General features: G+C 38.6%; 1 protein-coding gene across 2 annotated transcripts in view; it reads left to right on the top strand.

Annotated features, from left to right (window-relative positions):
- The window catches only part of COL6A5 (collagen type VI alpha 5 chain), a 134,692-nt gene that overhangs the window by 104,711 nt on the left and 3,810 nt on the right, over positions 1-26,171 (top strand). The window contains exons 38-40 of one of the 2 annotated variants that reach the window (XM_012508361.2): positions 17,656-18,342; positions 19,729-19,825; positions 20,540-20,784. In XM_012508361.2, coding sequence (XP_012363815.2) covers positions 17,656-18,342; positions 19,729-19,825; positions 20,540-20,784 — 1,029 coding nt within the window. The remainder of the gene's footprint in view (positions 1-17,655; positions 18,343-19,728; positions 19,826-20,539; positions 20,785-26,171) is intronic. The other variant, XM_003265397.2, reaches the window with a different exon arrangement.

Here is a 26,171-nt window from a genome sequence, read left to right as displayed (position 1 = left end):
GGTGTTTTGGCAGAGGGTTAGAGTATCAAATTGTCATTTGTGATAGCTTTGTTAGAGCTCAGCATTCCAAAGTCTAGTAATTTAGAAGCATGAGCCTTTTCAAGAAAGACAGATATGACTGGATATGAAAGAAACGAAGCAAAGAAGGGCATCTTTGCAGCCATTGTTAATGACTGATGTTCAGTATAGAAGAAAGACTTTTCATTGATTTTTTTCAGCTCTCTGAGAATCAAGATCTGTATCGTTAGTGTAAGGTCCCATTTGGCTGAAGAAATAATTGTTCATAGCTCTAGCAGGGAAAAAAATGTAAATCCTACCCCACCCAGTTTCTCCTACAGTGAGTTGAAGTATGCTGAGAGTTCTGGGGATGATTATGTCAGGCTGGGATAGGCTGGAAACACTGAGCATTTGAGACGGAAGGATAATGTGTATTTTTTCATCCTTTACTCAGATCATAAGTGTTTTCTAGGAACTTTGTGCTATTCTTTTCTTTCTTTCAATCATCTTTAGCCAGTTGCCAAAAACTGCTGAGAGCTTTCTGTATAGTGTGCTGTCTGTAGAGTGAGTTATAGTTCAGATATTTTATTCAGTCACTCAGAAATGAGCTTTGATAAGTTCCAGATGTATGGCACAAATAAAAGGTTGATAAGTTTCATAAGCACCTCCATATGCTGTGTTTGTTACCCATTCATAATCTAATTCTTATGGCTGATGGCTGATCTTTCTGCTCTTGAACTGAGAGGCTGGGAAAAGTCAGGAATCTTAACCATGTAAGAAATTTTTAGTACCCAGAGTCCTGTGAGCTGGCAATTAATTGTATATCACCTGCTTTCAAAAGAAGCACAATCATTGACTATCTTCCTGCCTATGCCTCTTTCTCTGCTTCTCCCTGTCTGCTCTGGTTTGAATTGAAATTATCTTCAATTCTATCACCTTTCCTGGCCCTCCTTTTACTTAGAGGAGCCCAAGGACAACCTATATCAGAATTATCTGGAAGCTCATTATAAGCACAGATTCCTAAGTCCTCCTGATAACTACTGTTTCATATTTAGGAGTATGAATGAGGAGGAGAAAGCTATAAACTTTATAACCATTGTAGGTAATATTTGTATGCCCTCAAGCTTGAGATCAACTATGTCAGTGGTTCTCAAAGTGTTGTTCCTACACAAGCAGCATCAGCATCACCTGGGAACTCATTAGAAATGCAGATTCTCAGCACTTGTCCCAGGCTACTGAATCAGAAATTCTGGGAGCAGGACTCAGCAATCTGGGTTTTAACAAGCAGCTCAGGTGATTCTGATGTAGGCAGAAGTTTAAGGGCCACTGCACATTTGACCATTTTGGTGTGCCAAATTTAATCTGTGCTCTCAATGGAGATGAAAACAATTGGGTATCCAGAATCACAGAATAGAAATGAGAATTTGTGTTGCTAAAGAGTTCCAGGTGAAGTAGATTATAATTTTATCTTATTCAAGAACATCCATCTATCCATCCGACGTCTATCTGACAAAACACACTTAAGATCTAAATATGTAGAGATTATCTAGAGATACTAACAGGCTTTTTGAACATAACATCTGCAATATAAAAATCCCTTGCAACATGAAGTCCCTTCTAATTACTTGCCAACAGAATGCACTTTGTTCTTTGAAATTATGTAATTTTAAAATGGGTAGTTTAATTCTAATTAAATTGCAACTATTGACCCACTGGCAAATTAGCACTTTCGTCAAAGATGCTGTACTATGCTTGCAGATGTTTTCTTGTGAAATGTTTTTTAAATGCTGTATTAACCAGTACTTAAGATACAGCTAATCTACTTTCAGAATTAAAAAACAGGATAATTTGTAACGCATTTTAAATACCAACCCAAACTCAGCCTAGGGCCTGCTCCTAGCTTTAAGCAGCCCCAGGCCTTAGGATAACTTCAACTGATGTTCTTTTCAATGAGCTCATTAAGAAATGAGAAGCAACCCTTGAGCCTTCAGACTAGGCTGGAATTATGCTTTAGGGAATTTACACAGGTTTTGTTTTTCTTTTTAATTTTTCTAACTTTACTCTTATTCTGATTTATAAATTGTTTTGTTTTTAGAGCCAGTATATTTATTTTTTGCTTTGAATTAATCGTAAGATAATAGAACTGGAAGGGTATTAGTGATGACCTGGTAAAATCTCACCTGGGAGCAGCTCTGCCCTACCCCACCCGAGGGGTCATATTGCAACATCTGGAGACATTTTTTTATTGTCAAAACTGGGGGACACTACTGGCATCTAGTAAACAGAGATCATTGCTAAACATTCTCCAATGCACAGGACAGCTCCTGAAAACAATGAATTATCAAGTCACTTTTAAGGGAAATGTTTTAGAAGAAACCTCATGCCCCCAAGTTTATGGAACTGGCAGACTCACTAGACAGGCTCTCTACTTCTACACCCTGTCCACTGTTCCCTTATTACACGTCCAAGATTCTACTATATTTTTTTTACAAATGATAAAAGTACTATTATACCATATAAAAATTCAAATACCAAGTTTCAAATCAAACAATTTAACAAATTATTTTTAATGCAGAATACATTCTTTTGTTTTTCCATAGGCATATAGGTTTACAGTTTTATTTAACTGCATATCCTGCTTTTCACATGATATTATGTCACAACATTTTCTTTATTGCTGTAAGCTTCATACTGATTTTTTAAATGTACTCAAAATGTTCCTTTTGATGAATGAATGCATGTATTTGACCATTTACTTTTTTTTGAACACTTGGATTGCTTCTAAATTTTGCTGTCATGTATCAAACTTGAATGTATATTTTTACTTGGGCTAAATTTAAATCTGCACTGGAATAAAATGCAGCAGTATTGGCTTCTGAGTCATCCAAGGAACATCAGCTAAATGTTCTGCTTTCCTATCAGCACACTTTTCAAAGAAGAAATCAGCAGCAGAATTGTAGTAATGTCTAGATTTTAATAACATGTTTTATGAAATCATTAAGAAATCTCAACTACCGTGTTGCTCTTTGTGGAATAAACTGAGTCTCCCATTACCTCATTTTAAGCTGTAGCCTGAGATGGTTACATTTCCTTTTGCTTGGCAATTTGTTATTAATATTATCATTATAGTTTTGATTGTCTTCTGTGAAGGTTTCACATGTGAACAAGATGAATGTAAACTGAGGGTTCAGAATAAGTGGACTATCTGAATTCAGACGTACACTGATGTTGCTTCTGTATGTTTTGTGCAATCATTTGTTGCAACTAATGAATTTTCTAGAGTGTTGGTGACATTTTATGTTATGTTACCCTTTCTAATGGAATAAAATGTGGATACTTGAAGTATTAAGTAGGTGACAATGGTGGTGATGGTGATGGAGGCGGTGGTGATGATAGTGTTGGTGCTAGTCATGGTAGTAGTGAAGATGATGGTAGTGAAGGTGTTTGCTGTTGCTGATGGTTGTGGTTGAGGTGGGTGGTGGGGTGGTGGTGGTGGTAATATTGGTGGTGGTGGAGATGGTGGTGATGGAGATAAAAGTATGAAGGTGGGGTGGTGGTGATGGTGATAGTGATGATGGTGATAGTGAGGAGGTGATAGTAATGATGCCAGTGGTGGTGGTGGTGGTACTGGTGATGGAAGTAAGATATGATGGTGGAGTGGTAGTGAGAGTGGTGGTGGTGGTGACAGGTGTGGCGGTAGTGGTGATGGCAAGTTGGTTGGATGATGGCAGCCCTCATAGAGGGCTTACTATATGAAGACTCTTAAATTTTTGCATGGATTTTTCCTTAACTATTCAGACATTCTTTCATATAACAAATATGTCTTTGACTCCTGTTCTGAATTAAACCCTAAAGTGGTTTTGGGGAAATTAGGGAGATTTAAAAAAAGACTCAGACATAAGCCCTGTCTTCAAGAAGCTTTTCGTCTGTCAGGTATATTCTGTGTGTACAAAAAATGACTACTACAATTCAGGAAGTATTGACTTCATTTAAAAAAAAAAGTGGCATGCTTTGGGAGGATCAATATTTATTCTATGCAGGACACTTTTCAAAGTATTGCATACACTGTATCACTTGACTGATGAACAATGAATGACGAATAATAGTAATCACAGAAGCTACTGCTTATTGAGGGCAACCATGGGCCAGCCACCATATAAGCACTTTATAGACATGATTTTATTTAATCTTTATTAAATTAAATCTATCATTATTTCTTTTACAAATGAAGACACTGATGCAAAGGTTAAGAACCTCACACAAATTAATGTAGCTTGTAAGTGGCAGAGCCAGGATTCAAAAACATGACCATTAACACAAAAACGCGGACTTTTAACAACGTATGCCATGTTGCCTGGTGATGGTCATTTTTGCGTTTACAAATGAGGAATAAATGGCCAAATTTGAATATAAACTAAATCATGTAATCATTTGGGAGAATTATTTTTAAATAGTTTTGGTGGCACAATTCTATTTTTAAATTTAAATTAAAAATTTTTTTTTAAAAAAAACCTTCTTATAAACTCATCCAGAGGCATGGAGCACAGAATAACTCCATTAAAACCACGAGCCATATCCCAGGTCATTTGGGTATAAATGACTCCAAAGGCATGCATTGCCTTTTCTCAGTTTGCTGGTCCCTTTCTGCAGACTACTGTTTCAGAGTGTGAAATGACCCACAAGACTCACTTTTATCATCTAAATGCCACCTAGAAAAGTCTAGGCCAAAAAGACATGAATTCTAAGTCTTCGGAGAAAAGGATGAAATCTATTTTAAGACATTTTAAGGATGAAATCTATTTCCTACTTATCCAGGTAAATGAGGGAAGAGGACTTCAAACAGCAAAACAAGATAATTTTTAATGTGTCTATATTTCCCTTAGGCATAAAATCAATGACACCCATCAGATACATACATATTTGTGCCTGCCTCCTTTGTTGCCCCAACACGTGCCTTTAGAACTTGACCAGTGACTTTACCAGACAGGAAGGGTGATGGGCCTGGGCTGGCAGTGGTAAGTGGAGAGGTGTATGAATGATTGCCTACTCCTTGAAGTTAAGCATGCGTCAACACAACAGAATAAGAGTTCTTGTTTCTGAGAGCATCTGTACACTTGTCTCTAAGCTAGACCAGCTGACTTTGCTTTTTTCAGTGAAAGTCCTGGTTTGGATAATATACTGTCATGGGAAGGATTTTCAGATGCCTGAGGCTTTTCTTTGTTTCTTTCTAAAAATTATATTTGTGGAGTAATTAGGATATGCAAAGCATGGTGCAAACTTTAATTTTCTCAAAAACCTTGTAAGGTTGTAGTATATTATTACATATTTTTAAGATAATAAAACTGAGGCATGGACAAAACTCAGGGTCACGAAGTTAACAAATGACAGAGGCAGGACTGAAACTGAATATTCTGCTGATAATCACTGTTCTACAATGCCTAAGAAGAGAAAAATTACAAATTGCATTTAATTCATATATAGTTGCTTACTTTTGGAAGAAAACGTTCTCTGGTGGCTTCAATCAGAAGGAACAAGCACATTTTTCACACCAGGTCCCAGGGCCATAAGTGAGCTGGCTGATGGGTCCTTTCACGTTTCTGCTAGAATCTCATCTCTAATGACCAGTTCTTCTGAAGGAGCTAGACAAAGCTGGGTTCAAATCCTGCCTCTACCACTTATCGGCCATCCTTTCTTAGCCAACTTATTCACCCTTTCCAAGCCTTGGTTTGCTCATCTGTAAAATGGAAATGATTATTCTACTCTCATAGTGCTTCAAGGAAGATTAAATGAAAGAAGACAAGCGTAGAGCTGAGCACAAGACCCGAAGCAAACTGAATGTTTGATTAAATACTAAGAAAGTAGAAAAGCCAAAAGAAAGTTCTGTTAATTTCATGGGAAGTCATTATAAAAAATGTCAACTTGAAAAATATTAGCTACAGTTCATCTGGACGGAACCTCACACATCAAGTAGCCTCAATTGTACATGTGGCTTGCCTATGAAGAACACATGGTTAATTTTGGCCCCTGAACAAATTTCAAAGCAGGCCACTGGATAACTCATGCATATCTTGAGATTTCCCACAAATGCCATGAAAGGCAGCATAACAGCCTCACAGCATATCTAATCCCCGTCCAGGTGGCCCAAATCCTTTAAAGTCTCCTTCTCTAAGTTTCCTTTCCACCCCCACTTCTCCCTAATGTTACTGGAGCACATCTGGTGTTGTGGCTTAAGTCATTGGCCAAAGTCAGGCTACTCTCTGGGGGTGCTTCCCTGGAAATTCTGCTGAATCCCTAATTCCTTCCAAGTCTTGCCCATAGGAAAGCAAGCCAGCTCCCCTTCCTCTGCCATTCTAAGGAAATTCTTTCACAGAGTTGAAGATGAGAATTTGGCTGAGTTGACATTTCCAGAAAATACACAGCACCATTGTGAGCTATGGATATGTTTTATCCACACTTCTGCCAGATTATCTTGAAAGAAAATATTTTTGAAGACCTTGTCTCCCTAAGTAAGATGAATTTAGACTCCAAGTAGAATAATCACACCTTTGACTAAATTTTAGAGTTTTCAAGGTACATCATCCACATTTAGCTTCTGTGATTCTCATGCTAGTCCTGTAAGTTGGGAGGTGACCTATTTTTAGACATTTCGTAGATGAAATATACCTCTTTAGAAAATAGTTCTGAGGGGTATTTTAGAAAAGGATTGAGATTTTGCTTATTTATAAAGAGAAAACTGGAAAAAACAGTAATATTTCTGGTATGGGCTTGCAGAAAACAATATTTCACTAACATGGGAAGTTAATCATTTTGCTTCTACTAGAACATTTATGAAATTCTTTTTCTTTTTCTTTCTTTTTAGAGATAGGATTTTGCCTGTTGCCCTGGCTGGAATGCAGTGGTGTGATCACAGCTCAGTGCAGCCTCAAACTCCTGGGTTCAAGTGATCCTCCTGCCTAAGCCTCTCAAGTGTAGCTGAGACTAGAGGCACACACCACCACACACGGCTAATTTTTTAAATTTTCTGTAGAGATGGGTCCACTATGTTGCCCAGGCTTATTTTGAACCCCTGGCCTCAAGCAATCCTCCCACCTCAGCCTCCTAAAGTGTTGAGATTACAGGCATGAGCCACCACACCCAGCAATGCTTTTCTTTATGTTTAACAAAGTGTGTTGGTTGGCCTTTTTAAAGAAACTGAAATGCTGTAGTTGAAAAACAGAGATCATGGTAACATCGCAGGTAATGGTTAGTCAACTCCAAAACTCCAAAAAGGATCAAACTCCAAAAAGTTAGAAATGTTCATTTAATTAATCCTCACAATTCCTAACACACTATGGCTGAGAACTCTAGAAGTGTTTTTGGTGGTGATTTGCAAAGAATATAAAATATATGCTGTGGTCTGCACTTCTAGTTTCATGTTTGGTTGTTTAATCAGGGACCTCAATCTTGACCAGAAATTCTAAGAAGAGTTTGCCACTGGGTTCCTGGTGGAGAATAGGAGGCCCATAAATGTCAAACACGCTTGTGTAATGCAAAATCCTGTTCAATTACTAGAAATGTATTTATTGATAAAGGAAGAATGTGGTGTATATATGACCAATTCTTAGTCCTTTGTAAGAAGGAAAAGAAGCATCTCAAACAAGATGGTCAGTTCTCATCTTTCAGAACTGCCCAAGATGGAGTAAAGAAGTTGGATTTACCTCACAACTGTAATAAACAAAAGAAAGCAAGCAAAATAAAGGAAATAACAACTTTTAAGACACTGGACATTAGGAAATGAAATACAGTAATCTTTAGAGAAGGGAAACAAATGAGATGAATGCTACAAGTGCTCCAGCTTACAGCGTTGAGTGTTTTCAGGACATGGTACAAGAAGAGGGCATTGAGGAGGAGCCCAGTGAGCTCCTGGAGCTGAGGAGTCAGAGCTGAGAGAACAGGGAGACCAAGGCAGTGAGAGCTGACAGGGTGGGATACCAGAGAGGGATAACTGCACAGAGAGTAAACCCCAGAGGTCTGCGAGGGTCTCCCTGGGTTATTCAGGAGAGTGTTAACAGCACATGCATGTGAAGGAATTACCTGAGACCAGGGAAAGAACCCTCTTAAAATAGTGCTATTTGCTTAACAGGGCTAGGAATCATGGTTTTTTTTTCCCACCAGCAAGACTGGAAAAGAACATAATTCACATAGTAATGGGGAGAAAACTTAGGAAGGTCTTGGCTCAGTAATAGGAAATAATTAGCCCTGAATTAACCACTGCTTTAGACTCATCTAGCAAATCATAACAGCAAGATCCAAAAGGATCAGACTCTTTCCAGGCAACTTAACTGCCTTCCAGAACTAAGCACATGGATATTTACAAGAATACAAAAGTATTTCACACCTAACAAGGAAAATTTCACAATGTCTGGCATAAGAAGCAGAAAAGCACAAAACATAATGAAGAGTATAATCACTCAAAACCAAACCACAACGGACACAGATGTTAGAATTAGCAAAGATATCAAAACAGTCATTGTAACGGTATTCAATATGTTAAAAAGTTAAGTGGACACATGAAAGATATAAAAAGATTCCAATAGAATTTGCAGGGTTGAAAATCATTGTGTCCAAGAGGAATGATGCGCTGAATGGGATAATGGCAGATTAGATTTGGCAAAACAAAAAGATTGGTAAACTTGAAAACATAGCAATACAAATTCTCCAAAATGAAACACAAAGAAAAAAAAGATTTAAAAAATGAAGAGTATTAGTTAGTTTCAGGATCTTCTCCCAATAATTGATTAAAAATCAGCAGGAATACAGTAGGTTTGAGCAATACTATCAACTAATTTGACCTAACTGGCATTTGTAGAACACTCCACCAACAGTAGAATATATAATCTTTCCAAGTGCACATGAAACATTTACCAAGATAGACCATATTGTGGACCATAAAACAATGCTCAACATTTTAAAGGATTCAGGTGATAGCAAATGTGTTCTCTGACCAAAACAGAGTTAAATTAGAAATCAATAGCAGAAAGATCTTTGAGAACTCCCTAAGTATTTGGAAACTAAATAAAGCAATTTTAAATAGTCTATGGTCAAAGAATAAATAAAAATGGACATTAGAAAGTATAATATTTTGAAATAAGAGAAAATAAAATCAATATGCCAGAATTTGAGGTTCCACTTAAGCAGTACTTAGGAGGAAATAAATAGCATTAAATGCCTATATTGACAAAGAAGAAATGTTTCAAATCAATGATCACAACTTCTACCTTAAGAAATCAGAGAAAGAAGAACCAGATAAACCCAAGGTAAGCAGAAGGAAGAAAATAATGAAAATAAAGTGGAATTCAGTGAAATTGAAAAAAGAAAAACAATGAAGTCAACCCAAAAGTTGTTTCTTTGAGAAGATCAATAAAATTGATAAATCTATAATCAAACTCACCAGGAAGAAAGAGAAGACACAACTTTCCAACATCACAAATGAGAGGGGAGATGTATTCCAAGGATATTAAAAGGATAACCAGAGAATATTATGAACAATCTTTTGCATATAAATCAGCTTAGGTAAAATACACAAATTTCTTGCAATGTATAAACTACCAAAGCTTACTCAAGAAGAAATAACCTAAGTAGCCTTATACCTATTAATGAGATTGAATTTGTAGTTCAAATCTTCCCATAAAGAAAACTCCAGGTATCGATGATTTCACTGGTGAATTCAACTAAAAATCTAAGGAAGAAATAATACCAATTCTATGAAAACTCTTCCAGAACATAAAAGAAAAGGGAATATTTTGCGACTCACTTATTTCATTTTATTTTATTATTATTTTTATTATAATTTAGGGTTTTAGGGTACATGTGCACAATGTGCAGGTTTGTTACATATGTATCCATGTGCCATGTTGATTTCCTGCACCCATTAACTCGTCATTTAGCATTAGGTGTATCTCCTAATGCTGTCCCTCCCCCCTCCCCCCACCCCACAACAGTCCCCGGAGTGTGATGTTCCCCTTCCTGTGTCCATGAGTTCTCATTGTTCAATTCCCACCTATGAGTGAGAACATGCGGTGTTTGGTTTTTTGTCTTTGCGATAGTTTACTGAGAATGATGTTTTCCAGTTTCATCCATGTCCCTACAAAGGACACGAACTCATCATTTTTTATGGCTGCATAGTATTCCATGGTGTATATGTGCCACATTTTCTTAATCCAGTCTATCGTTGTTGGACATTTGGGTTGGTTCCAACTCTTTGCTATTGTGAATAGTGCCGCAATAAACATATGTGTGCATGTGTCTTTATAGCAGCATGATTTATAGTCCTTTGGGTATATACCCAGTAATGGGATGGCTGGGTCAAATGGTATTTCTAGTTCGAGATCCCTGAGGAATCGCCACACTGACTTCCACAATGGTTGAACTAGTTTACAGTCCCACCAACAGTGTAAAAGTGTTCCTACTTCTCCACATCCTCTCCAGCACCTGTTGTTTCCTGATTTTTTAATGATGGCCATTCTAACTGGTGTGAGATGGTATCTCACTGTGGTTTTGATTTGCATTTCTCTGATGGCCAGTGATGGTGAGCATTTCTTCATGTGTTTTCTGGCTGCATAAATGTCTTCTTTTGAGAAGTGTTTGTTCATGTCCTCTGCCCACTTTTTGATGGGGTTGTTTGTTTTTTTCTTGTAAATTTGTTTGAGTTCATTGTAGATTCTGGATATTAGCCCTTTGTCAGATGAGTAGGTTGCAAAAATTTTCTCCCATTCTGTAGGTTGCCTGTTCATTCTGATGATAGTTTCTTTTGCTGTGCAGAAGCTCTTTAATGAGATCCCATTTGTCGATTTTGGCTTTTGTTGCCATTGCTTTTGGTGTTTTAGACATGAAGTCCTTGCCCACGCCTATGTCCTGAATGGTATTGCCTAGGTTTTCTTGTAGGATTTTAATGGTTTTAGGTCTAACATATAAGTCTTTAATCCATCTTGAATTAATTTTTGTATAAGGTGTAAGGAAGGGATCCAGTTGCAGCTTTCTACATATGGCTAGCCAGTTTTCCCAGCACCATTTATTAAATAGGGAATCCTTTCCCCATTTCTTGTTTTTGTCAGGTTTGTCAAAGATCAGATAGTTGTAGCTATGCGGCATCATTTCTGAGGGCTCTGTTCTGTTCCATTGATCTATGTCTCTGTTGTGGTACCAGTACCATGCTGTTTTGGTTACTGTAGCCTTGTAGTATAGTTTAAAGTCAGGTAGCGTGATGCCTCCAGCTTTGTTCTTTTGGCTTAGGATTGACTTGGCGATGCGGGCTCTTTTTTGGTTCCATATGAACTTTAAAGTAGTTTTTTCCAATTCTGTGAAGAAAGTCATTGGTAGCTTGATGGGGATGGCATTGAATCTCTAAATTACCTTGGGCAGTATGGCCATTTTCACGATATTGATTCTTCCAACCCATGAGCATGGAATGTTCTTCCATTTGTTTGTATCCTCTTTTATTTCATTGAGCAGTGGTTTGTAGTTCTCCTTGAAGAGGTCCTTCACATCCCTTGTAAGTTGGATTCCTAGGTATTTTATTCTCTTTGAAGCAATTGTGAATGGGAGTTCACTCATGATTTGGCTCTCTGTTTGTCTGTTATTGGTGTACAAGAATGCTTGTGATTTTTGTACATTAATTTTGTATCCTGAGACTTCGCTGAAGTTGCTAATCAGCTTAAGGAGATTTTGGGCTGAGACAATGGGGTTTTCTAGATATACAATCATGTCATCTGCAAACAGGGACAATTTGACTTCCTCTTTTCCTAATTGAATACCTTTTATTTCCTTCTCCTGCCTGATTGCTCTGGCCAGAACTTCCAGCACTATGTTGAATAGGAGCGGTGAGAGAGGGCATCCCTGTCTTGTGCCAGTTTTCAGAGGAATGCTTCCAGTTTTTGCCCATTCAGTATGATATTGGCTGTGGGTTTGTCGTAGATAGCTCTTATTATTTTGAGATACGTCCCATCAATACCTAATTTATTGAGAGTTTTTAGCATGAAGGGTTGTTGAATTTTGTCAAAGGCCTTTTCTGCATCTATTGAGATAATCATGTGGTTTTTGTCTTTGGTTCTGTTTATATGCTGGATTACATTTATTGATTTGCGTATGTTGAACCAGCCTTGCATCCCAGGGATGAAGCCCACTTGATCATGGTGTATAAGCTTTTTGATGTGCTGCTGGATTCGGTTTGCCAGTATTTTATTGAGGATTTTTGCATCAATGTTCATCAAGGATATTGGTCTGAAATTCTCTTTTTTGGTTATGTCTCTGCCAGGTTTTGGTATCAGGACCATGCTGGCTTCATAAAATGTGTTAGGGAGGATTCCCTCTTTTTCTGTTGATTGGAATAGTTTCAGAAGGAATGGTACCAGTTCCTCCTTGTACCTCTGGTAGAATTCAGCTGTGAATCCATCAGGTCCTGGACTCTTTTTGGTTGGTAAGCTATTGATTATTGCCACAATTTCAGAACCTGTTATTGGTCTATTCAGAGATTCAACTTCTTCCTGGTTTAGTCTTGGGAGGGTGTATTTGTCGAGGAATTTATCCATTTCTTCTAGATTTTCTAGTTTATTTGCATAGAGGTGTTTGTAGTATTCTCTGATGGTAGATTGTATTTCTGTGGGATCAGTGGTGATATCCCCTTTTTCGTTTTTTATTGCATCTATTTGATTCTTCTCTCTTTTCTTCTTTATTAGTCTTGCTAGCGGTCATCAATTTTGTTGATCTTTTCAAAAAACCAGCTCCTGGATTCATTAATTTTTTGAAGGGTTTTTTGTGTCTCTATTTCCTTCAGTTCTGCTCTGATTTTAGTTATTTCTAGCCTTCTGCTAGCTTTTGAATGTGTTTGCTCTTGCTTTTCTAGTTCTTTTAATTGTGATGTTAGGGAGTCAATTTTGGATCTTTCCTGCTTTCTCTTGTGGGCATTTAGTGCTATAAATTTCCCTCTACACACTGCTTTGAATGTGTCCCAGAGATTCTGGTATGTTGTGTCTTTGTTCTCGTTGGTTTCAAAGAACATCTTTATTTCTGCCTTCATTTCATTATGTACCCAATAGTCATTCAGGAGCAGGTTGTTCAGTTTCCATGTAGTAGAGCGGTTTTGAGTGAGTTTCTTAATCCTGAGTTCTAGTTTGATTGCACTGTGGTCTGAGAGACAGTTTGTTATAATTTCTGTTCTTTTACATTTGCTGAGGAGAGCTTTACTTCCAACTATGTGGTCAATTTTGGAATAGGTGTGGTGTGGTGCTGAAAAAAATGTATATTCTGTTGACTTGGGGTGGAGAGTTCTGTAGATGTCTATTAGGTCCACTTTATGTAGAGCTGAGTTCAATTCCTGGATATCCTTGTTAACTTTCTGTCTCGTTGATCTGTCTAATGCTGACAGTGGGGTGTTAAAATCTCCCATTATTATTGTGTGGGAGTTTAAGTCCCTTTGTAGGTCACTCAGGACTTGCTTTATGAATCTGGGTGCTCCTGTGTTGGGTGCATATATATTTAGGATAGTTAGCTCTTCTTGTTGAATTGATCCCTTTACCATTATGTAATGGCCTTCTTTGTCTCTTTTGATCTTTGTTGGTTTAAAGTCTATTTTATCGAGACTAGGATTGCAACCCCTGCCTTTTTTTGTTTTCCAGTTGCTTGATAGATCTTCCTCCATCCCTTTATTTTGAGTCTATGTGTGTCTCTGCACGTGAGATGGGTTTCCTGAATACAGCACACTGATGGGTCCTGACTCCTTATCCAGTTTGCCAGTCTGTGTCTTTTGATTGGAGCATTTAGCCCATTTACATTTAACGTTAATATTGTTATGTGTGAATCTGATCCTGTCATTATGATGTTAGTTGGTTATTTTGCTCGTTAGTTGCTATAGTTTCTTCCTAGTCTCGATGGTCTTTACAATTTGGCATGTTTTTGCAGTGGCTGGTGCCGGTTGTTCCTTTCCATGTTTAGTGCTTCCTTCAGGAGCTCTTTTAGGGCAGGCCTGGTGGTGACAAAATCACTCAGCGTTTGCTTGTCTGTAAAGTGTTTTAATTCTCCTTCACTTATGAAGCTTAGTTTGGCGGGATAGGAGATTCTGGGTTGAAAATTCTTTTCTTTAAGAATGTTGAATATCGGCCCCCACTCTCTTCTGGCTTGTAGAGTTTCTGCTGAGAGATCAGCTGTTAGTCTGATGGGCTTCCCTTTGTGGGTAACCCGACCTTTCTCTCTGGCTGCCCTTAACATTTTTTCTTTCATTTCAACTTTGGTGAATCTGACAATAATGTGTCTTGGAGTTGCCCTTCTCGAGGAGTATCTTTGTGGCGTTCTCTGTATTTCCTGAATCTGAATGCTGGCCTGCCTTGCTAGATTGGGGAAGTTCTCCTGGATAATATCTTGCAGAGTGTTTTCCAACTTGGTTCCATTCTCCCCATCATTTTCAGGTACACCAATCAGACGTAGGTTTGGTCTTTTCACATAGTCCCAAATTTCTTGGAGGCTTTGTTCATTTCTTTTTATCCTTTTTTCTCTAAACTTCCCTTCTCTCTTCATTTCATTCATTTCATCTTCCATCAGCGATACCCTTTCTTCCAGTTGATCGCATCTGCTACTGAGGCTTCTGCAATCTTCGCGTAGTTCTCGAAACTTGGCTTTCAGCTCCATCAGCTCCTTGAAGCCCTTCTCTCCATTGGTTATTCTAGTTATCCATTCTTCTAATTTTTTTTCAAAGTTTTTAACTTCTTTGCTGTTGTTTTGAATTTCCTCTCGTAGCTCAGAGTAGTTTGATCGTCTGAAGCCTTCTTCTCTCAACTCATCAAAGTCATCCTCCATCCAGCTTTGTTCCGTTGCTGGTGAGGAACTGCGTTCCTTTGGAGGAGTAGAGGTGCTCTGTTTTTTAGAGTTTCCAGTTTTTTTGGTCTGTTTTCTCCCCATCTTTGTGGTTTTATCTACTTTTTGTCTTTGACGATGGTGATGTACAGATGGGTTTTTGGTGTGGATGACCTTTCTGTTTGTTAGTTTTCCTTCTACCAGACAGGACCCTCAGCTGCAGGTCTGTTGGAGTTTACTAGAGGTGCACTCCAGACCCTGTTTGGCTGGGTGTCAGCAGCGGTGGCTGCAGAACAGTGGATTTTCGTGAGACCACAAATTCAGCTGTCTGATAGGTCCTCTGAAAGTTTTGTCTCAGAGAAGTACCGGGTTGAATGAGGTGTCAGTCTGTCCCTACTGGGGGGGTGCCTCCCAGTTAGGCTGCTCAGGGGTGAGGGACCCACTTTAGGAGGCAGTCTGACCGTTCTCAGATCTCCAGCTGCGTGCTGGGAGAACCACTACTCTCTTTAAAGCTGTCAGTCAGACAGGGACATTTAAGTCTGTGGAAGTTCTTGCAGAGTTTTTGTTTGTCTGTGCCCTGCCCCCAGAGGTGGAGCCTACAGAGGCAGGCAGGCCTCCTTGAGCTGTGGTGGGCTCCACCCAGTTCGAGCTTCCTGGCTGCTTTGTTTACCTAAGCAAGCCTGGGCAATGGCGGGCGCCCCTCCACTAGCCTCGCTGCCGCCTCGCAGCTTGATCTCAGACTGCTGTGCTAGCAATTAGCGAGACTCCGTGGGCATAGGACCCTCCGAGCCAGGTGCGGGACACAATCTCCTAGTGTGCCGTTTTCCAGGCCCGTTGGAAAAGCGCAGTATTAGGATGGGACTGACCTGATATTCCAGGTGCCGTCTGCTTCCCCTTTCTTTGACTAGGAAAGGGAACTCCCTGACCCCTTGCGCTTCCCGAGTGAGGCAATGCCTCGCCCTGCTTCGGCTCGCGCACAGTGCGCTTCACCGACTGTCCTGCACCCACTGTTAGGCACTCCCCAGTGAGATGAAACCGGTACCTCAAGCAGAAATGCAGAAATCACCCGTCTTCTGTGTCGCTGGGGCTGGGAGCTGGAGACCGGAGCTGTTCCTATTCGGCCATCTTGGCTCCACCTCATTTTATTATTTTTAATGTTTATGAATACATAATAGTTGTACATATTTTTGAAGTACATGTGATATTTTGATAGAAGCATTCAATGTATAATGATCAAATCTGGATAATTGGGATATCTGTGAATAACATGGTGGTTACCAGAAGCTAGGAAGGCTAATAGGGAGGAGGGAACAAAGAAGAGCTGGTTAATGGACACAGAATACTTATTAGAAGGAATAAGATCTAGTGTTCTCATGGTTAACAATAATTTATTATATATTTTAAAGTTAACACCAGTTAACAATAATTTATTGCATATTTCAAAATAGCTAGAAGAGTAGATCTGGAATGTTCCCAACTCATTTTTTGAGGCCAGATTACCCTGATACCAAAACTAGACAAAGACATTACATGAAAGGGAAACTACCGACCAACCACAGAGCATCATTCACAAGGATGTGAACACAGATGCAAAATTGTAAAGAAAATGTTAGCAAGTTAAATCCAACAATAGATTTTTAAAGAGATAATATGGAATTTATACTGGAAGGCAGGGCTCATTTAACCATCAAAAATTATCTAATATAGCATTTCACTGTTAATAGCTTCACCCATGGTGGTGGGGTATTTTTCTGGCATTTTATTTCTATATTAGGCTTATAGCATTAATACAGGTTGACTCATTTGTTGTTGTGAAAATTAATGTAAAAGTATCTAATAAAGGGTTGAGTAGAAATGGAGATCAATAAATTTCTGGCAGTTAAAAATCTACTTTTTGCTTGATTAGGTTCACAAATTCACTTCTTTCATAGAAGCAAAGAACATTGGCCATCTACTTCCTGTCTTTCCGAACTGTCATTTCCTGTTGACGCCTCACCAATCAGCCATCATTCATATGATTGTAGACAGGCTTCATGATCCCTTAGGCTTAGAGCAGAGCTACCTGAAGTGCTCATCTGTAGCAAGATAAGAAGCTTGCCTCAGAATGTAAATCAAGGCAATGTTTTCTTCAAGGATAAAGTCTTGCTATGAAAATAAATAAATAAATAAATGTCAGCTGAACTAATCAGTGTGCTTAGTAATTTAGTTGACTTACATCATGGTGCAAACTCCTTACCTTAAAATGGGCTGATGAACTGTTTGCAGGCACTTTGAGTACCAGGTTCTTAGAGTATGTCATATCTCACACAGCATTTAGATTCCAAAATCAGCACTTGTTTATACTTGCTCTCATGCCATTGCTCTATGGTGCATACTTTGAACACATATATAAAGGTTTTTGTGCTTTTGCCACCAATAAATGTAGCTTTAATATCTGTACTTTCTCTTGAGGTCATTACATATAATTAAATTTCATGCACATGTGTACTTCAAATTTTTTAGCCATGTGGAGTACATTAAAAATGAGTGTTTCTCATCTTTCATATTAAAATAGCTGGAGGATAAATCAATCCTTTCACAAAGATCTGAGATAGGATAGCAAATGAGTTTTTTCTTATGTGACAATACATGTCAAATGGTAATGGCTCTGCATGCGCTATGTCGGTACAGATTTGGAGGGTGCATCTGGGAACAAGCAATGTGATTATTGATGTCTGCCATGAGTATGGAAATGCAGCATGGTAATACCCTCATGCTGTGTATTTGCCATCTATGACTAGGAGCTCCAAGCTTATCTTTCTATTAAAAAGAATGACTTGAGTTATTCTGTTGCAGGACATGAAAATTATGGCAGAAAAGAAGAACCAGATCATACTTATGAACCTGGAGATGTCTCTCTTCAAGAATATTACATGGATGTGGCTTTCCTCATAGATACTTCCCAAAGAGTAGGAAGTGATGAGTTTAAGGAAGTAAAAGCTTTCATAACCTCAGTGCTTGATTACTTTCACATCGCCCCCGCTCCACTGACCTCCACCTTAGGAGACAGGGTTGCTGTCCTGAGCTACTCTCCCCCAGGCTATATGCCTAACACTGAAGAATGCCCTGTCTACCTGGAATTTGATTTGGTTACTTATAACAGTATACACCAAATGAAACATCATCTCCAAGACTCTCAACAGCTCAATGGAGATGTTTTTATTGGCCATGCCTTGCAGTGGACAATTGACAATGTCTTTGTAGGAACCCCGAATCTGAGGAAAAACAAAGTTATCTTTGTAATATCTGCTGGTGAAACCAACCCTTTAGACAAAGAAGTCTTAAGGAATGTGTCTCTGAGAGCCAAGTGTCAAGGCTACTCCATATTTGTGTTTTCCTTTGGCCCTAAACACAATGACAAGGAATTAGAAGAATTAGCCAGCCACCCTCTGGATCATCACTTGGTCCAACTTGGCCGAACCCACAAGCCAGATTGGAATTATATCATTAAGTTTGTCAAGCCATTTGTCCATTTAATCAGACGTAAGTCATTAATTCTCTTTGATTGCCTTTGCAATAGATTTAATGTTTCTGTGTACAGTCCATCAGCAGACTTAGTAAAATGATCCTCACTTCAGTTAAGAGTGGTAGAGTATAAGTGAATAGGAGGCAGTAAAAAATCTCAGAGAAAAGTCCCAGATTTTTTTACCATGAGCCTTGCTGCTGCGCTGCCAAAGTTTTAGCCAGGAAATCCTCAAATGGAGGAAAAGTGCCCTTTAGCCCTAATCTGTGTTTACTATGTGGCAGGTTCTTTAAATTGATTGTGTCATTTAATCTTCAGTGCAGTCCTCAGAGGAAAGTATTCATAACTCCATTTTGCAAGTGAAAAGACTGAGATTCAGAAACGTTAAATAAACTGCTTAAAATCTCACAAGTAATAATTGGTAAATTCTAGACTCAGCCCCTCACATTCTGACCACAGGGCTATGCTGTTGTCTAGTAAATCATACTTTAATTACTAAACCCTTAGCAAGGTGTAATGCTATAATAAATAATATCACACTGACACTGCCCTCCACCTACTCCAAGGACTTCTATTTTGTCTTGTCATTATAAATTAACCTAAGTTCTGACTTGAATTCTTATGAGCCATAGGGACAAATCTCCTCTAGAGCCTCCATGCCAGACAGCTGGCAGGGATTTTTTAGGGTGTCTTTACACAGTGGGGCTTTGAGGGTGGCTGCCCCAGCCTCTGCCCATGTGCTATGACTTTAGACATGCATATAGCAGCACATCCAAAACCTTGTAACATCAAACAAGTCCTAGCCTGTGCTGGGAATTAGGAAGATGGCAGAGGCTACATTGAATGGTCTCTGCAGCTCCTGCAAGCTTACTAGAGAATCACAAGGTTGCAGGTTTTCTGGCATGCATAAAGCCCAAGGGCTTACACAGTTCGCAGGAATCTTGGAATTTAGCAGTTATGTTTAGTAGCAAGTAAAAATGTGCCTTCTCCCAACCCGAAGATAAATAGGGCAGACAATTTCAATAGCTAATAGAGTCTTCTCCCAGAACTTAAAGTATAATTTAAAAAAATAAAAAATATAAATAATTTTTTAAAAAAGAGTCTTCTAGAAAGATCCTCCTTTTATAGGGGGAGAAACAAATGATAGAAAGAATTTAGAGATGTCTTTAAATTATATCACAAATTTGTGATAGAGCATTGGAATTATTTATTCAATGACTGGCTGTATCTTCTTGACTTTGCCAAGAACAAAGAATTTCCATGTCAGAGTGTGCCTATTTTGCCAAGTCCGTTATAAAAGTTGTTCTTGAAAACACTGCCAACCACATGAAAAGATGAGCTGACTTTGGGTGAGATAATAATGTAGATGGGTAAAATTTAGACTAACCAGCTCACTCTCTCTCCAGGTGCCATCAACAAATATCCCACCAAAGATATGAAAGCCACATGTGTTAACATGACCTCTCCCAACCCAGAGAACAGTGTCACAGAAAACACTGTATTGTGAGTTGAGAAATTCCAAATTTGGTTAATACCACAACTGGAAACAGTTCTTAAGAAAACTGTGAAATGAATAGCATTTTAGTTTTCAAGATCCAAGTGTATGTTTGTGTGTGTGTGTGTGTGTGTGTGTGTGTTTTAAATGCTACTCGTTTGTGATGATAGCATAGGTCTGAAATTAATCGCAGATAGAACAGAACTTATATTTGAAAGAACTATGCTCCATTTCTGTTTCTTTTACCAAAAATACCCTCCTGTTAGTACCTTCTCAGTAATTAGATAACATAACTCCAATATTGGGTACTGCCAAAACAGAAAACTTATATCAAAGATTCCATGTAACAATTTTAGAGCAGAATAAAAACATAAAAAAACAAAACAAAACATTTGGCCATTTAGAAAGCAAAACACATATGAAGATTGGCAGGAAGGATTCTTTCAAGTCTGATTTTATAAAGTACAACCCTAAGTACTCAATAAAAATTTAATGATGGAAATTATACTGGTTTGGAATTCTAAACTGTGGAGACAATTGTCTAAGTTCCCTTCAGAATATTAGAAAATTGCACGAGTCAAATTTCATTCATGAACTGAACTTGGACTATTCCAATCACATGCATAAAATGGATTCCTCTTATATTATCTGGTGGTATTCACATTTAATCTTGCAGGGAACTTGGCTAACTAATTTTTCATCTCTCTTCTCTATTACCTCAGACTTCTTCCTGGGATATATGAAATAAAGACAGAAAATGGTAAGCTGTTTGATGAATCTGATTCCCAGGTGCAACATTTCCTTGTATTAGGGAACAATCACAGTAATGGTTCTGAGACAGCTACTGATTTGATGCAGAAGTTATACCTGCTCTTTTCAACTGAGAAATTGGCAATGAAAGACAAGGAAAAAGCACATTTAGAAGAAATTTCAGCTCTAGTGGTTGATAAACAGCAAGAAAAAGAAGGTAATCTTGAGTACCATAGAGTTGAAGACCCTCAAGTACCTTTGTTTGGATTTTCCCCTGGTGGAAGATGAGCAGTTAGAATTCACTGGGAGAGGTAGAGATGACAGGATGAGGATAAAAGAGGGGCTTACCATCTAAGGATCCAAGGGAGATAAAACTTCAGAAAGGCAAAAAATAGTCTTTGTTGACATATTCAGAATTACAAGCAGCTATAAATGCTTGGTGTGGAGTCAGGGAATGGGGAAGTTGGAGGGGCAAGAACAAGGATAGCAGGTCCCAAGTAAGCAGGAGCAACCCTGCATCCTTGTGCAAAATCGGGGTGAAGGGGAACTGTGCAAGGAGCCTCCAGAGCTTTAATACTCGAGATCTGCTCTCTCCCTTAGCAACTAGGGTTTTCTTGGTTTGAGATGGAGGCCCCTAGCTGAGCCTCAGCCTCAGTGAGACCTGGAGAGGACAAGGCCACCATGGTTCTAAGATCTGTGTGGAGGCTGTGGGCAGCTCCATAGGCTGGGTGGGGAAATGGACCTACAGCTAAAAGCAAAACAGGAGATGGACAGCAGGAAGCTATTGGCTCTAGGGCAGCGATTCACCATCCTTGCTGTGTCCCAGAGTCATGTGGGAAATGATTTTAAAATAAATATTCCTGGGTATCTACTAAAGCTGAAAATACGTATATCCAATGACCCAGTAATTTTACTTCATTGTATATACCCAATAGGAATATACATATTAACCAAAAATCATGTACTAAAATGTTTATAAAAGCACTATTTGCATTGCTCCAAAATGGGAACAAAAATGCCCAACAGCAGAATTAAAAAATAAATTTTGGGACATTTATATAATAAAATCCCATATAGGGGCATATATGTATACTTCAAAAAAGTTTATATATGTGTGTGTGTGTATATATATATATAAAACACATTTATAAATATATAGTTAAAGCTATAGATATATATACACACACATACATAAACATATATATAGTTTTAGATGTGGGTATAATTGTAGATATATCTATATGTAGAGAGAAGAAAATCAGCAAAATAAGAGAAGTGAATATAGGGAAAATAGGAAAAATACAGACAAAAAGAGAGAGAAGACAGATATAATAAAATAAAAATTAAATATAAGTATATTGAAATACCTGGTTCTCATCAAAATGGAATAAGTTCATTTTTGTTTCAAAATGGAATAAGCCCATATCACTTATCTTTTCCACTGATTACAATTGAAAATTCTGGATGAAATACAAAAAGCAACTACCTGAGGGCTCTGAAAAGTAAGCAAAAGCATGTATATTGTGAAGGGGCATGAGTTTCCCATTTTCCTTTCTCTTTTCTTTTGTGGCTTTATGCCGAGGGCAAGCCTAAGTACAGGAACTGTGTGGCAGTGAAGTAGATGGCTAAACCTCATTAGAAACCCTGTATTTTTGGCCAGAAGAACCAGGAAAAGCGGCCCTGTGGATTAAAGAAATCCTGCTTTTTTCCGCCTTTTCTGTCATGGGTTTGCTTTGAAGGCAGGCATCAGCTGGCAGCTAAGTGGAAAGCCAGACACTTAAAGAGAAACCCTTTCTTTCTTGTTGAAGGCTGAAAGAGTGAGGGTCATGATCAACTCAGTATACCACTGGAGGCTATATGAGTACAGAGCAAACTGTCCTCATAAATGAAGAATGTTGGCAAACTGACAAACTGCGTATGCCATCCAGAAGGAATGCTGAGGGCAGTCATGCCCCCAAAGCAAGTGTTTCTTGTGATTAGGTACATCTGAAGCCTGTTAGTAATGATATGAACCTGTGATCAATTAAGCAGCTGACCAATCGTTACCTCCTCCTCCCTGCTCTTGCTACTCAATAAATATGAAGGGCGGTGGAAGCTCAGGGGCTGCCTTTGCTCACCGGAAGCAGGGAGCTCTCTTCTTCTTCCCTGGTTCCCCTTCCTGTAAAAGTTTCTTTTGTCTTAAGTTTTCATTTCTATGTTTGTCCCTTCCTTCAGTCCCATAATGATGGTCTCAAGCGGTAACAGTAGTAACTGTTGTAATGACAGTCTCAAGTAGTAACAGCAGTAACTGTCATAGTGACAGTCTCAAGTAGTAACTGTGGCAGTCTGTCACATTTCTGGCCAGAGAAACTGGAAAAGAAGACGTTGTGGCCAGCATGTGTGGGTAACCTTAGGGAGAAGACAGTTGAACAAAGGAATACTCTACTTGTAATTAGGGGACCTATATAGGTCTCAGACTCTTCCCTAAACTGTACATGTATGAGAAAGACCCTAAAAAGGATAGCAAAGGCCCTAGAAACTAAACTGTAACTGCTACTCGCAGACAATCAGACAGCACTTGCATGCTGAACCTGAGATGATTGCCTGCTAAAACAAAAATATTCTACAGAGAATCATAACAGGACTTAGAGTCTAAACAACATAATATTCAAAATGTTCAGGATACAATCCAAAATTATGCAACATACAGAGAACCAGGAGATGTGAACAATTCTCAGAGAAAAAGACAACCAACAAATGCCAACCTCAAGGTGACTCTAATGTTGCAATGATCAAAGACATTAAAGTAGCTATTATAAGTATGCTCTATAGGTAAAGGTAAATAACTTGAAATGAATGGAAAGATAGACATTTTCAAGCAGAGAAATAGAGATCACAAAAAAGAACCCAAAGGAAATTTTAGAAGTAAAAAATACAATATCTAAAATTTTAAAACATTCACTGGATGAGCTTAATAGCAGAGTGATGATGAGAGAAGAAAGAGTCAGCGAGAGGCTAAGTGCAGTGGCTCACACCTGTAATTCTGGCACTTTGGGAAGCTGAGGTGGGCAGATCACTTGAGCCCAGGATTTTGAGACCAGCCTGAGCAACATGGTGAGACCCCACCTCAACAACAACAAATTAGTCGGATGTGGTGTCATGCACTTGTACATAGTCCCAGCTACTCAGGTGACTGAGGTGGGATAATTGCTTGAGCCCCAAAGGTCAAGGCTGTAGTGCACCCCAGTCTGGGAAGCAGAGCAAGACCATGTCTCCAAAAAACAAAAAATAAAAATAAAAAAGAAAAAGAGTCAATGGACTTGAAGAAAGATTAATTATACAGTTATACAAACTGAAGAGAGAAAAGATTGAGAAAAAGGCGAACAGAACCTTGGAGACTTGTTGAGTATCAAAGGGTCTAACATTTGTTTCACTAAAATTCTATAAGGGAAGTGGAAAGATTGATGCAGAAAAAAATATTTTAGGAAATAATGACCAAAAATCCCCCCAAATTGATAAAAGATATAAATTTACAAATTTTAAAAGCTAAAAAAAATTCAGACACATCATAATCAAACTGCTGAAAACCAAGGATAAAGAAAAAAAAATTGAAGCAGCCAAGGAAAAACTATGAGACAAAATAAGGGAACAACTCAAATGACTGTAGATTTCTCATCAGAAACCATGGAAGCTAGAAGACAGTGGAACAACTTCTTTTTTTCCTCTTTAATGTGCTGAAAGAAAAGAACTATGGACACAGAATTTTATATCCAATAAAGATATCCCTCTCCCTCTGGAATAAAGACAAAATAAAGGCATTCTCAGATGAAGGAAAATTAAGAGAACTTGTCACCAGCAGACCTGTTCTAAAGGAGAAATATGTGACAGCCAGGGAGTTGGAGTGAGGTCAAATGACTGGTGACTCAGTGGGCAGGAGACATACTGGGCAGGTGAAATTAAGGAAGGGGCACAAATGAGAAATCAAATGGGTGATTGAAAGGGAGGAAGGCTTAGTAAGAGAAAGTGGTGAGCACCAGACACAGCTTGCTCATGTGAATAGCTGTACTGTCTGTGAGGTAATTTCATACCCATGACCTCGTTGGATTCCCTTTAAAACCCTTGTGTGGGAGACAGGAATTAATATCCCCAGTACACAGATGGAGAAACTGAGGCTCAAAGAGGTTTAGTGCCTTGCTAGTGACTCTATTTTGGTAACTTCTGATTCAGTATGCTTTTCCAACATCTGGAGGAAGGAATAAGGGGTAGATCAGAAACAGAAAGTGTGGGTTGAAGACGAGGTATATTAGTTTGCTTGGACTGCCATAACAAAGACCATAGACTGGGTGGCTTAAATAACATTGATTTATTTTCTCATAGTTGTGGAGGCTGGAAGCCCAAGCAAGGTGCCAGCCTATAAGGTTCTTGATGAGGGCTCTCTTCCTGGCTTGCAAATAGCTGCCTCCTCTCCTTGTCCTCACATGATAGAAAGAGGAACTTGGTGTCTCTTTCTCTTTTCATAAGGGTAACAGTTCCGTAAAATCAGGGCTTCACCCTTATGACCTCGTTTAACCTTAAATGCCTCCTTAAGGGCCCTATCTTCAATACAGTCACATGGGGTTAGGGCTTCACTATATAAATTTGTGGGCAAGAGACACATTTCAGTTTATAGCAGGGGAAATAATTAGAAATTACTCACAGGAAAGAGCCCTGTGAATTGGTGGTTCCCAAACTTGTCTATACATTAGAATCACCTAGTTATTTTTTGAAAAGCCCAAAGTTTAGCCCACGCCCCATATCAATTAAGTCACATTCTCTAGAGGTAAGACACAGGCATCAGTTCTTTTGTTTTTGTTTTGTTTTGTTTTTTGAAGCTCTCAGGTGATTTCAATGTGCATTCAAGTTTGCAAAACACTGCTATAAATCCTGGTTGAATCACTCCTGTTAGCTTTAGATATCTCAAGGTGATTTGCTGCTGAAAATAATAAGGTTGGTAGAAGCAAAAGGATTATCATCAAGTGTGCATCTTTGTTGTTTGTTATTATTCTTCATTATTTTCTCCAAAAGTTTTCTGCATTTTTCTATTGTAATGATATGTTATACATCATTTAAACATGAGCATGTTTGCATAGATTTTTAGTAAATAATGGTGGACTCTGTTGGATAAGTTAAGAGAGAAATGTTGAGGTTTTATTTTCAAATGTCAGTTTTTATAATATGTCACAACTTACATCTTTTTCAACCACTTAAACTCATAATGAAAAATAGATATTTAAAATGTCCGAGGCAAGAAGTAGATGTTTTGTTTTCCCTTGAGGTGTGGCTGTAAGCAAAAAATTTTAAAGACAACTAGGCTGGAGCCTCCCTAAGATTCTGTTTTAGACCAGCTTCCCCTGAAGCCAACCCAGAGTTGAGAATTTCTGTGCTTGTGAGTTACTGAGGGAGTGCTCACAGGAGAACCAGTAAGGAAGGAAGCAAGACAAGGAAGGAGTGGAAGGCAAATAAGGGTGTCATCTCAGGCGAAGTCCCATAGAGGGCAGCTTAAGCCTGATCCTTCAAGGAAACGCAGGTGTCTAAATTAGGCTGCAGAGATTTCCTGATCTGAGGCAAGAGAGTTAGGCTTTCTTT

The sequence above is a fragment of the Nomascus leucogenys genome, chromosome 8 (assembly GCF_006542625.1).
Source record: "Nomascus leucogenys isolate Asia chromosome 8, Asia_NLE_v1, whole genome shotgun sequence".
NCBI classification, from domain to species: Eukaryota; Metazoa; Chordata; class Mammalia; order Primates; family Hylobatidae; genus Nomascus; species Nomascus leucogenys.
The sequence above is the reverse complement of the archived record's forward strand: the minus strand, read 5'-3'. Positions and strand labels throughout refer to the sequence as shown.